Raw genomic sequence first — 13,559 nt, forward strand, 5'->3', positions numbered from 1 at the left:
ACCAGGAGATTATATATTTCAATAATGATAATGTTTGAGGATGTATTCTGATGGAAGTGGATCTCGTCGATAAAGAGAGCTTTAATTGATCCAAGATGTACAGAAGCAGCTACACCCAAAGAAAGAACACTGGGAAATGAATATAAACTGCTTGCATTTTTGTTTTTCTTCCCGGGTTATTTATTCCTTCTGAATTCAATTCTCCCTGTGCAACAAGAAAACTGTTCGGTTCTGCACACATATATTGTATCTAGGATATACTGTAACCTATTCAACACGTAAAGGACTGCTTGCTATCTGGGGGAGGGTGTGGAGGGAGGGAGGGAGGGGAAAAATCGGAACAGAAGTGAATTCAAGGGATAATGCTGTAAAAAATTACCCTGGCATAGGTTCTATCAATAAAAAGTTATTTAAAAAAAAAAGAAACATTATTGCTAAATTTCAAAAACCCCAGATCAAAGAGAAATTTTACAAGAAATAAACAAAAAAATAATTAAAATATGCTGGAACTACAATAAGAATTATACAGAATTTGTCAGCAGCTACAATGAAAGACCACAGGTTCTGGGATATCATATATTAACAATCAAAAGTACTAGGTCTATGGCCAAAAATATATCCTCCAAAATTCAGCATAATATTGAATGGAAAAAAAAAAAAAACAACATTTAATGAATTCACAGATTTTCAGGATTTAAACCTGAATTCACTTAGAAAATTTAACATATAAGAGCCAAAATCAAAAATTCATTTCAAGAGACTTAATAATGACAAACTCTTTCTGTTTTATATGTGGAAATGTAAACCATATGTTTAAGAATGATATTAGTGATTGGGTAGTCCAAAAGAAAAATTGGGGCAGAGCTGAGTATGATCTGATTCTAAAAATCAAAACTATCTAGTGAAAGATAAAAATAGTAATTACACTATGTGAATGAGGTGCAGAGGAAGAACTAATATAGAAGCATTAGATGAGGGAGGAGGACTGGTAGTTCTGAAAATCTATTCATATCATGAATGGATTAAATAGGGAACAATACATACATATATACACACTCATATATACCATGAAGTATTATAGTACCCTCCAAAAGAAATAAGGGAGAAGGGAAGAATAAAATAAAATAAAAACACAAAAGAGTATTTAGATTACTAGGAGTTGGATATTGAGTATAGATTAATGGGAATGAGATAAAGCAGGAGAAAAAAGGTGAGGGGAGAAGATAAGGAAGGGATCCAAGTGTGGGAAGAGGTTAAGTTAACAAAGCAAGTTAAGGAGTAGAGGTAAAGTATAAGAGTTAGCAGGGATAGGAAGTAAGAGATATACAAAAACAGAGTAACAGATCAGGAGTAGAATTTATTGGGGGAAAAAAAGGAGGACTAGTAATCATTCATCTCAAAGTCAAACTTAAAGATTCAATCAAGAGAGAAATCTATATTATGTCAGTCATATTGATATTGTTTTAGATTTATTTCTGTATGTAAAAATGCATATGCATATGTGTATATGTGTATGTGAGTATGTGTGTATATAAATGTGTGTGTGCATGTATATGTGTACATAAAGGTATCCCTGTTTAACTGTAGCCTGCTTGGGGGAGGATGAAAGGGGAAAAAAAAGTGAAGTAAAAGTACACAGCAGAAAAATTTAGAATATCCTATAAGGCAGCAAAGAAAACATGTACAGTAATGAATATAATTTCTTCTATTATTATGAATGCTTTCATGAAATGGAAATACACTGTTACATATTTTGAAACCTCTCTGATGTTTTTCTGAGCACGTGATAATGTTTTGTTTTATTTTTCCTTTGTCTATTTCTATTTTTTCTTATTTTATATTTAGTTATAGTTTTTATTTTCTTTTTTGTCCTTTTCTTTTTTCTTATTTTATATTTATATGATATGCAACTATATATATATAAATATAACATATATAATTATAATATATAAATGCATAAATATGAAAAATATAAATAAAAATGAAAGGGAAAGCAAAACAAGAATTAGTCAATGAGAACATATTGATGAAATTTCTTTTGAGGTTAATGAAGGATTTTTTTTTCTCAAGTCCTCACACAGGAATTCAGTTCTACCAGGATGGGGTGCCTCAGATTCCAACAGCCTGCATTACTGTGGAGGATGCAGAGATGATGGCAAGGATGGCTTCTCGGGGGACCAAAATTGTCATCCAACTAAAGATGGAAGCAAAGAACTACCCAGATACAGAATCCTTTAATACTGTGGCTGAGATCACTGGAAGCAAATATCCAGAACAGGTAAGTGTCATTCCACAAAAAATATGCTTCTACAGTTCAGAAGGGAAGCTTCCAATCAGTTGTTACTTTTTAATGGATTTGGAGAAGAGTGGCAATTGTAATTCCACTGATATTGATATAAATAATATAAATGTTGTAGAAGGTCTTGTCTACTTTATCTCATAACATCTTTGAGAAGTAGCCACAGTATCAAAAAGAGAAATCTGAGGAAACAAGCTTATGGTGGATAAGTGATCTCTTCATAGTACTGAACCACGTAATTATTAGATTTAAACCCAAACTTCAAGCCTGGTATTCTGTTCACTATACCATGCTGCCTCTAAACTTCCAAAGCCTTCTTTTAGAGACTCAAGTTATTATTTCTTCAAAATAAAAAAGCTTCTCAAGAATGAGCAGAACTTATCAGCTTATTTTATTTCCTTTTATTTTCTGTGTCCCATGAGGATATTAATATCAAATCCAACTGCCTGAAGGGTGAAGCAAATAGGACCTGAATATAATGTACAAATTGGAAAAAATCAGTCTAAATAAGAGCTAACTATGTGGATATATACAGTGCCTTTACTTTGTTTTAAGATGCTGAATTACATTATTTTCCCAGAAAACCAGAATAGTGATATCTTAAAAGTTAATTATACATGAAGCCACTTTTGACAGGTTCTCTTATTTTTCATTAGCAGTGATGAAAATTGTTCTTTTGAAAATGATTTACAAAGTAACATTGCCAGAATCTTGACAGGAGGTTACCAGAAGAAGAGGTGACTAGAGATAGAAGACATCTGTGAAGTACCAAAGCTTCTGGGCTCCTTTCTGTACTACTGTCATTAATTCAAAGAAAGTTGCTCATGCAATTCATGTGCCTTTTTTCACTTCTTTAAAGGTTTGCTCTCTGTTACCAGTTAGGACAATGGAGAGAGTGACATATCTTTACAATTTGCAAGCAAGTGACAGATTCAAGATCAAACTGAGGTCCTCTGCCTTCAAATCCAGAGTTCTTTTTTCAGTTGACTCTTTGAACTTGAATAGAGAACATGACAATTATCTCCATTTAATTCCCTCTTATTAGATTCCACTCCAAGTTATTGGCTGACACACTCTTTCATGTTTTATCTTAACCCTATAATCCACTAGGTTAACTTTATTCTTCAACTTGTCATTTTTACATCCTATAAGCATACTATGACATTCATTCTTAAGTCATTTGTTTTTATCCTTAAGTGAAAGCAGAAGTTTATTGTATATGCCAAATTTATTTCCCATTTATATGGAGACAGAGCGTTGTGGGGGTGAAGGAGGGTTTAATGGGGAGAGAAAAAGCTTATTAAGTGTTCACTATAAAAATTGTGGATATGGAGAAAAAGCAAAAATACCCCTTTAAGAAACTTACATCCTTATGAAGGAGACAAGTAGAATTGTTGTTGTTAGTTGGTAAGTATCTTAGTCAAGATTGAAACTCAATACCAAGTTTCTTGATTCTCAATTCAGAGCTTTATTTATTATGCCATACTGCTCTTGAAGAAAGGAGAGCATTCCCAGGCATGTGTATCCTTACAAAGGTAGAGTGATGAGAGATGAAGAGCTGATTATGAACAGTAACAAATCAGCCAGTATGGCTATACTTGAGTTATAGAGGATATATTGAATAAATGGATGAAAAAAACATTCATTGAGTACTTTCTATGTGTATAGGACTGTGCTAAGTTCCAGGGATATAAATAGGAAAGCAAAACAGTCTCTTCTCTCAAGATCTCATATTCTAGTTGAGGAGACCATATGTCTAGAAGGTTTCAGCTGCAAATCAGATGGAAAAGGCTGCAGTCTTTACAATGCAACTGAAAAGCAGATGTTTATGAATCTTCTTTAATGTCATTTCCATTAAAAAAAAAAAAAAAACAACTCTTGGTTTCTAGCATTTTAAATCTGAATATGGATGAAATTCCCTGAGGTCTTCAGGAGGTTTCATGAGGTTGGCCTTTGAAGGCTTTCATCTTTATCTTCCATCAACACCTCCAGGTTGACAATGACATAAATTGTAGTTTAGCTAGTTTAGGTTGATTTACTTTTCCTTGACACTTCCTTGTTAAATTGCTCCAAATTATAGTAGAGCAAAGTGCTAAGTAATGCCAAGTAAATTTGCTACAATGGAAATTACTTCTTAACAAAGCAGAAGTTTGCTGGATATGTCAAATTTTTCTCCTTTAGTGTGGAGGCAGAGATTTAAGGGGGGAATTAAGTGTAGGGGGAGTAGAGGAGAGTGCAACATTAGAAAATTGCTGATTGATAGTCTTCAGAGTTGACACCAACTTTTTTGAAAAGAAACATTCTGTTCCTACCATCTTATTAGGTATTCATGGACACATTATTTAAAGCAAAGACATTTACAGGTGATAATTTTTCAAGAAACCATGTGAATCTCAGCACTGGAGAAACACATATGGTGTTAATCTTTGCACTGCCTTCTTTTATTTCAGAGTCCTTTAGTAACTAAACTAGAAATAGGCCTGGACTGAACCAATCCTAGCCTCAGTGTCTTTGTTGGGGAAACCACCTACCACTATTAACAATTTAGACTTGCGTGTCTTTTCCTTCTTTTTTACAGTTTTCAGGAAATTAACTATTGCTTAGGCATTTGGAAGTTCCCTGGAGACTTTGACAAAGTACAATAACTGTTATTAAAATGAATGAGGTGATTCAAATACTTGAAAAAAATCCTCAATATAAGTCATGATTAATGCAACTATTTAGAATAACAACAAACCAAACCTATTAAAATGTGTAAGTTAATGTGAAGGAGTAACTATAGAGTATAATTTAGAATCAAGAATGGATTCATATTCTATCTCTGACATTTCACAAAATAAGACTATGGACAAGTTAATTTGAATTTGGGGAAATCCTTAAGATTGTGATTTAGAATTTAGCCAATGAAAAATTTCCTACACTGGTGAAATTATAGGTTCTTGGTATATTGTCACATCAAAACTCATTCATCTAAGTGAGTCTTGTCTCATTGATTCTGCCATGGTTTAAAACAGTCTGGTATGTCGAGATCAGAACTCTTCAGTTCAAATTAATTTTTTGTTTACTAGTTGTGAGACCTTAGGGAAGTCATCTCAATTCCTTGAATCCAAGTTTTCTCATAAAATGATTTTTTGTGTTCCAAATGTAATAGTTCCAGAGCTGAAGGTTTGAGAGATAGTCAAGCAAGGTCACAGAAACTGAAAATGAAATGAATAACCATTGGTAGAATGTTATTTCTTTAAAAAAAAAAAGGTATGTAAAGGAGAGTAATCTGTAGTGATCCTAAAAAAGAAAGCTAGAGTCAGACTGTGAAAGTTGTAACTTACACAAAGTTTAACAGTTGAGTTTTTATTTTATCTTAATGGAAAGAGAGAGCCATAAAAGTTTCTTGAGCAGAAAAATGATAGAGTAAGATTCATGTTTTAAGAATTTCATTTTGGCAGCTGGGAAAGTGTCTGTTGTTAATACCAGTGGTATCTATTAGTTGTACCAGTGGCATCTGTCTTTGGTGCTGCAGTTCTACTAATGCTTCCTGTCAATGATACTAGTAGTTCATCTTAGTGGTACCAGTGGTGTCTGTCAAAGATGTCAGAAGGAGGGGAAAAGTTGGAACAGAAGTTTTTGCAAGGGTCAATGTTGAAAACATGCATATATTTTGCCAATAAAAAGCTATAATGGGACTTCCGGTTAAGATGGCGGAGAGGAGGCACACTGCAGCATAAGCTCCACGCTTTCTCTCACTATCCATTCCATTACAAGCCTCTGAATTAATGCTTGACTGAAAAAAAACCCACAAATAGTTACCAAGAGAAGCCATCCTTGAGATTCGCCAAGAAAGGTCTGTCTTTACTGGAGGGCTGGGATGGTTTTAGATCGGGCGCAGGCTGAGGGCAGCAGCAGTGAGAGCACGGGAGCAGACTGGAGAGGGGGTGGGGAGTGATCACAGCCGTCTCTGCGGGGCGAGCTTCGCTACAGGTTTGGATACTTTGCTCCGGCAGCAAGTCAGCAGCCCAGCAGAGAAGCTAAAAACACTGGGGCTGAAGAATACAACCCCAAACAGCTGGAGTCTCTCGGGACCTGGCCGCCCCCACCTTTCCCCCCCACAGTGACTCAGCACGCTCTGGGATCTCAGAGCGCACGCGCAACACAGCCCTGCTAGTGCCTCACTGCTGCCCCCCGCAGTCTGTAGAGGAAGCTCGATAACATACCCAACCCCTCCCCCAAAGAAAGACTCCAGTTTTTTCTGTTTTTCTTTGGTAGTTTGTCTCTGATTAATAGACAGAATGAGCAAGAAGCTGAAGAGGACTTTAACCCTTGACAGCTTCTATACAGATAAAGAGCAGACTCTAAATCCTGAGGAGACTAAAAACAGGCAGTCCCCAGGTGAATCCCCAAAGGAGGAGATCATCTGTTCCTCAGCACAGATGAACCTCATAGAAGTGATTAAAAAGGCTCTCACAAGGGAGCTAGAAGAAAAATGGGGAAAGCAGAGTGAGGCTTGGCAAAAGGAGAGGGAAGCTTGGGAAAAGGAGAGGGAGGCTTGGCAAAAGAGCCTGGAGAAAGTTAAAGAGAGAGTGGATAAAGAAGTAAAATCCTTGAAAAATAGGATTGGTGAACTGGAAAACAAAATTGGCGAAATGGAAAAAAATTCCACAGAACAAAAGAACTCAATTGGACAATTAGAAAAAGATTTTAAAAAAGTGAGTGAAGAGAATACTTCACTGAAAATCAGACTTGAACAAGTGGAATTGAATGACTCGAGGAGACAAGAAGAATCAGTCAAGCAAATCCAAAAAAATCAAACAATGGAGAAAAATGTGAAATACCTTCTGGGGAAGACAACAGACCTGGAAAACAGATCCAGGAGAGACAATCTGAGAATCATTGGACTCCCAGAAAAACATGATGAAAAAAAGAGCCTGGACACTATTTTCCAGGAAATTATCAAAGAGAACTGCCCAGAAGTCATAGGAACAGAGGAAAAAACAAACATTGAAAGGATTCATCGATCACCCACTGAAAGGGATCCTAAAATCAAAACACCAAGGAATATAGTGGCCAAATGCCAGAACCCTCAGATGAAGGAAAAAATATTGCAAGCGGCTAGAAAAACCCAATTCAAGTATCAAGGAGCCACAATAAGGATCACCCAGGATCTGGCAGCATCCACATTAAAAGATCGAAGGGCCTGGAATATGATATTCCGAAAGGCTAAGGAACTTGGTATGCAACCAAAAATAACTTACCCAGCGAGAATGAGCATCTTTTTCCAGGGAAGAAGATGGACATTCAACGAAGTAAGCGAATTTCATCTATTTCTGATGAAAAAACCAGAACTTAACAAAAAGTTTGATCTACAAATATAGAACTCAAGAGAAATCTAAAAAGGTAAAGATTAATCTTGGGAACTATATTTTGACTATATAGATGTATAAAGAATACATGTATACCTTGTTCTAGAAATTGATGTGGAAAGGACATTGTATCAGAAAAAGGGTAAAGTGGGGGTAGTACATCTCATGAAGAGGCATAGGAAACCTATTATATCTGAGAGAAAGAATGGAGGGGGATGAATATAGTGGGTATCTTACTGCCTTCAGAATTGGCTTTAAGTGAAAAATCTTAAGACATATTCAATCTATGGTGAAACTTCTCCCACCTCATTGAAAAGTGAGAAGGGAAAAGTGAAAAGGGAAGGAATAAGCTAAGTGGAAGGGAATACGGGAACTGGGAGGGAAAGGGGTAAGATAGGGGGAGGAACTCTAAGGCGGGGGAGGGATACTAAAAAGGGAGGGCTGTGAGAAGCAAGTGGTGCTCACAAGCTTAATACTGGGAAGGGGGGAAAGGGGAAAGAAGGGAGAAAAGCATAAACCGGGGTTAACAAGATGGCAAGTAATACAGAATTGGTCATTCTAACCATAAACGTGAACGGGGTAAACTCCCCTATAAAGAGGAAGCGGTTAGCAGAATGGATTAAAAGCCAGAATCCTACAATATGTTGTTTACAGGAAACACACCTGAAGCGGGGAGATACATGCAGGTTAAAGGTAAAAGGTTGGAGCAAAATCTACTATGCTTCAGGTGAAGTCAAAAAAGCAGGGGTAGCCATCCTGATCTCAGATCAAGCTAAAGCAAAAACTGATCTAATTAAAAGAGATAAGGAAGGGCACTATATCTTGCTAAAGGGTAGCATGGATAATGAAGCACTATCTATATTAAACATATATGCACCAAGTGGGGTAGCATCTAAATTCTTAAAAGAGAAACTAAGAGAGCTGCAAGAAGAAATAGACAGTAAAACTATAATAGTGGGAGATCTTAACCTTGCACTCTCAGAATTAGATAAATCAAACCACAAAATAAATAAGAAAGAAGTCAAAGAGGTAAATAGAATACTAGAAAAGTTAGATATGATAGATCTCTGGAGAAAATGTAATGGAGACAGAAAGGAATACACTTTCTTTTCAGCAGTTCATGGAACCTATACAAAAATTGACCATATATTAGGACATAAAAACCTCAAACTCAAATGCAGTAAGGCAGAAATAGTAAATGCATCCTTTTCAGACCACGATGCAATGAAAATTACATTCAACAAAAAACCAGGGGGAAGTAGACCAAAAAATAATTGGAAACTAAATAATCTCATACTAAAGAATGATTGGGTGAAACAGCAAATCATAGACATAATTAATAACTTCACCCAAGAAAACGATAATAATGAGACATCATACCAAAATGTATGGGACGCAGCCAAAGCGGTAATAAGGGGAAATTTCATATCTCTAGAGGCCTATTTGTATAAAATAGAGAAAGAGAAGGTCAATGAATTGGGTTTGCAACTAAAAATGCTAGAAAAGGAACAAATTAAAAACCCCCAGTCAAACACTAAACTTGAAATTCTAAAAATAAAAGGTGAGATCAATAAAATTGAAAGTAAAAAAACTATTGAATTGATTAATAAAACTAAGAGTTGGTTCTATGAAAAAACCAACAAAATAGACAAACCCTTAGTAAATCTGATTAAAAAAAGGAGTGAGGAAAATCAAATTGTTAGTCTTAAAAATGAAAAGGGAGAACTCACCACTAATGAAGAGGAAATTAGAGCAATAATTAGGAGTTACTTTGCCCAACTTTATGCCAATAAATTCGACAACTTAAATGAAATAGAAAAATACCTCCAAAAATATAGCTTGCCCAAACTAACAGAGGAAGAAGTAAATATCCTAAACAGTCCCATCTCAGAAAAAGAAATAGAACAAACTATCAATCAACTCCCTAAGAAAAAATGCCCAGGTCCAGATGGATTTACATGTGAATTCTACCAAACATTTAAAGAACAATTAATTCCAATGTTATATAAACTATTTGAAAAAATAGGGATTGAAGGAGTCCTACCAAACTCCTTTTATGACACAGACATGGTACTGATACCTAAACCAGGTAGGCTGAAAACAGAGAAAGAAAATTATAGACCAATCTCCCTAATGAATATTGATGCTAAAATCTTAAATAAAATATTAGCAAAAAGATTACAGAAAATCGTCACCAGGATAATACACTATGACCAAGTAGGATTTATACCAGGAATGCAGGGCTGGTTCAATATTAGGAAAACTATTAGCATAATTGACTATATCAATAACCAAACAAACAAAAACCATATGATCATCTCAATAGATGCAGAAAAAGCATTTGATAAAATCCAACATCCATTCCTAATAAAAACACTTGAGAGCATAGGAATAAATGGACTTTTCCTTAAAATAGTCAGGAGCATCTATTTAAAACCATCAGTAAGCATCATATGCAATGGGGAAAAACTGGAACCTTTCCCAGTAAGATCTGGAGTGAAGCAAGGTTGCCCACTATCACCATTATTATTTAATATCGTATTAGAAACACTAGCCTCGGCAATAAGAGTCGAGAAAGATATTAAGGGAATTAGAGTAGGCAATGAGGAAACCAAACTATCACTCTTTGCAGATGATATGATGGTATACCTAGAGAACCCCAGAGATTCTACTAAAAAGCTATTGAAAATAATTCATAATTTTAGCAAAGTAGCTGGCTACAAAATAAATCCCCATAAATTCTCAGCATTTTTATACATCACCAACAAAACCCAACAGCAAGAGATACAAAGAGAAATTCCATTCAGAATAACTGTTGATACCATAAAATATTTGGGAATCTATCTACCAAAGGAAAGTCAGGAATTATATGAGCAAAATTATAAAAAAGTCTCCACACAAATAAAGTCAGACTTAAATAATTGGAAAAATATTAAGTGCTCTTGGATCGGCCGAGCGAACATAATAAAGATGACAATACTCCCTAAACTAATCTACTTATTTAGTGCTATACCAATCAGACTTCCAAGAAAATATTTTATTGATCTAGAAAAAATAACAACAAAATTCATATGGAACAATAAAAAGTCGAGAATCTCAAAGGAATTAATGAAAAAAAAAATCAAATGAAGGTGGCCTAGCTGTACCTGATCTAAAATTATATTATAAAGCAGCAGTCACCAAAACCATTTGGTATTGGCTAAGAAATAGATTAGTGGATCAGTGGAAAAGGCTAGGTTCACAAGACAGAAGTCAACTATAGCAATCTAGTGTTTGACAAACCCAAAGCCCCTAACTTCTGGGAAAAGAATTCATTATTTGATAAAAACTGCTGGGATAATTGGAAATTAGTATGGCAGAAATTAGGCATGGACCCACACTTAACACCATATACCAAGATAAGATCAAAATGGGTCTATGACCTAGGCATAAAGAACGAGATTATAAATAAATTAGAGGAACATAAAATAGTTTATCTCTCAGACTTGTGGAGGAGAAAGAAATTTGTGACCAAAGATGAACTAGAGACCATTACTGATCACAAAATAGAAAATTTTGATTACATCAAATTAAAAAGCCTTTGTACAAATAAAACTAATGCAAACAAGATTAGAAGGGAAGCAACAAACTGGGAAAACATTTTCACAGTTAAAGGTTCTGATAAAGGCCTCCTTTCCAAAATATATAGAGAACTGACTCAAATTTATAAGAAATCAAGCCATTCTCCAATTGATAAATGGTCAAAGGATATGAACAGACAATTTTCAGAGGATGAAATTGAAACTATTACCACTCATATGAAAGAGTGTTCCAAATCATTATTGATCAGAGAAATGCAAATTAAGACAACTCTGAGATACCACTACACACCTGTCAGATTGGCTAAGATGACAGGAAAAAATAATGATGAATGTTGGAGGGGATGCGGGAAAACTGGGACACTAATGCATTGTTGGTGGAGTTGTGAACGAATCCAACCATTCTGGAGAGCAATCTGGAATTATGCCCAAAAAATTATCAAATTGTGCATACCCTTTGATCCAGCAGTGTTTCTATTGGGCTTATATCCCAAAGAAATACTAAAGAAGGGAAAGGGACCTGTATGTGCCAAAATGTTTGTAGCAGCCCTGTTTGTAGTGGCTAGAAACTGGAAAATGAATGGATGCCCATCAATTGGAGAATGGCTGGGTAAATTGTGGTATATGAATGTTATGGAATATTATTGTTCTGTAAGAAATGACCAGGAGGATGAATACAGAGAGGACTGGTGAGACTTACATGAACTGATGCTAAGTGAAATGAGCAGAACCAGGAGATCATTATACACTTCGACAACAATATTGTATGAGGACATATTTTGATGGAAGTGGATTTCTTTGACAAAGAGACCTGAGTTTCAATTGATAAATGACGGACAAAAGCAGCTACACCCAAAGAAAGAACACTGGGAAACGAATGTGAACTATCTGCATTTTTGTTTTTCTTCCCGGGTTATTTATACCTTCTGAATCCAATTCTCCCTATGCAACAAGAGAACTGTTCAGTTCTGCAAACATATATTGTATCTAGGATATACTGCAACATATCCAACATATAAAGGACTGCTTGCCATCTAGGGGAGGGGGTGGAGGGAGGGAAGGAGGGAAAAAAAAATCGGAACAGAAACGAGTGTCAATATAAAGTAATTATTAAATAAAAATTAAATTAAAAAAAAAGCTATAATAAAGAAAAAATGCCATCAGAACAGGGTGTCAAAGTCATCAATAGCTATAGATTAGAATAGCCAGTAATAGACCTGTGTGTCATGGGAAAGAAGGGAGAGAGAGAGATGCAAAGAAAGATATGTGGAGATTTTCTCCATTTGTTAATATACTGGATGAGAAGCAAGAGATTTAGGTTAAATTAGGGTCTAGTTATAAAGCGATAGGTTTAGAACAAGAGATCATTGAAAATACAGAGTTTAACTGAATTCAGACATATATGTCAATATAATTCACTCACTTCTCAACTGTCTAAGCTACCCTTTTTTTTTTTTTATGGGATATAAGTGTTAAACAAGCCACTCTTGCTTCCTCAAAAGAATAATTTTCTAATATGGAAACTTCAGGCAACATTTGGTCTGAGAAGAAAGGTAGGAAAGATTTTTTAAGCAGGAGGTGACTTTTCAGGATTATTCAATTGATTTCCTATGGGTGAGTTCCTACTCAGCCACTGTTAGATCAGCCCTGAATGCAAGACAGGGGCTAGATTGTGTCTGCATTTTGTCCTGAGCTTAACACATTACAGGAAATCGAATTGACATTAACTTAAATAATCCTTTATTGCCTCTAATTATTAAGCTTCTAATACTTGCCACTTTCTTGAATGTCAAACTAAAGCTTCTTGCTGCACCATTTACAATATCACATCACATCACTTTTTTGTTCACATCAACATACATTTATTAACTGCTACTATATGCTAAGCACCGTACTGTATAGATTGTGGGAGGTGCATAGATAGATAAATAAAAAAATGCTCCCTCCTCTGATGAAGCTTATACTCTTAATAGGAAGCTGAGACAAACATAAACCTAATAAGAAAACATTTAAAATAGTATTGGAAAAGGGAGGTACAAATAATATAATGTGAGAATCCAGAGGAAGAAGTCACTTCCACTTATGAGAACCATGAAGGCAAAAAGCATTTATTAAGCTCTTATAGTGTGCCATTCACTGTGAGGATACAATTGAGGATTACGAGAGAGAGAGAGAGAGAGAGAGAGAGAGAGAAAGAGAGCATCTCTTGCTCTGAAGAACATATATTCTAATGAGGGAAGGTAATCCATAAGAAAGAACTGAGAAATATATATTAGAAGTGTATGGCGCTATAGTCCAGAAGGTCAGAAGTAGAGCTAGGAGAAGAAT

The 13,559-nt window shown here is 35.3% G+C and overlaps 1 protein-coding gene across 2 annotated transcripts in view; it reads left to right on the top strand.

The window, feature by feature from the left end:
* Positions 1–13,559, top strand: part of CPQ (carboxypeptidase Q) — a 679,622-nt gene that overhangs the window by 288,903 nt on the left and 377,160 nt on the right. For both annotated transcript variants that reach the window (XM_051970892.1, XM_051970891.1), the window contains exon 4: positions 2,071–2,278. In XM_051970892.1, coding sequence (XP_051826852.1) covers positions 2,071–2,278 — 208 coding nt within the window. The remainder of the gene's footprint in view (positions 1–2,070; positions 2,279–13,559) is intronic.

Source organism: Antechinus flavipes, chromosome 1, assembly GCF_016432865.1.
Source record: "Antechinus flavipes isolate AdamAnt ecotype Samford, QLD, Australia chromosome 1, AdamAnt_v2, whole genome shotgun sequence".
Taxonomy (NCBI): Eukaryota; Metazoa; Chordata; class Mammalia; order Dasyuromorphia; family Dasyuridae; genus Antechinus; species Antechinus flavipes.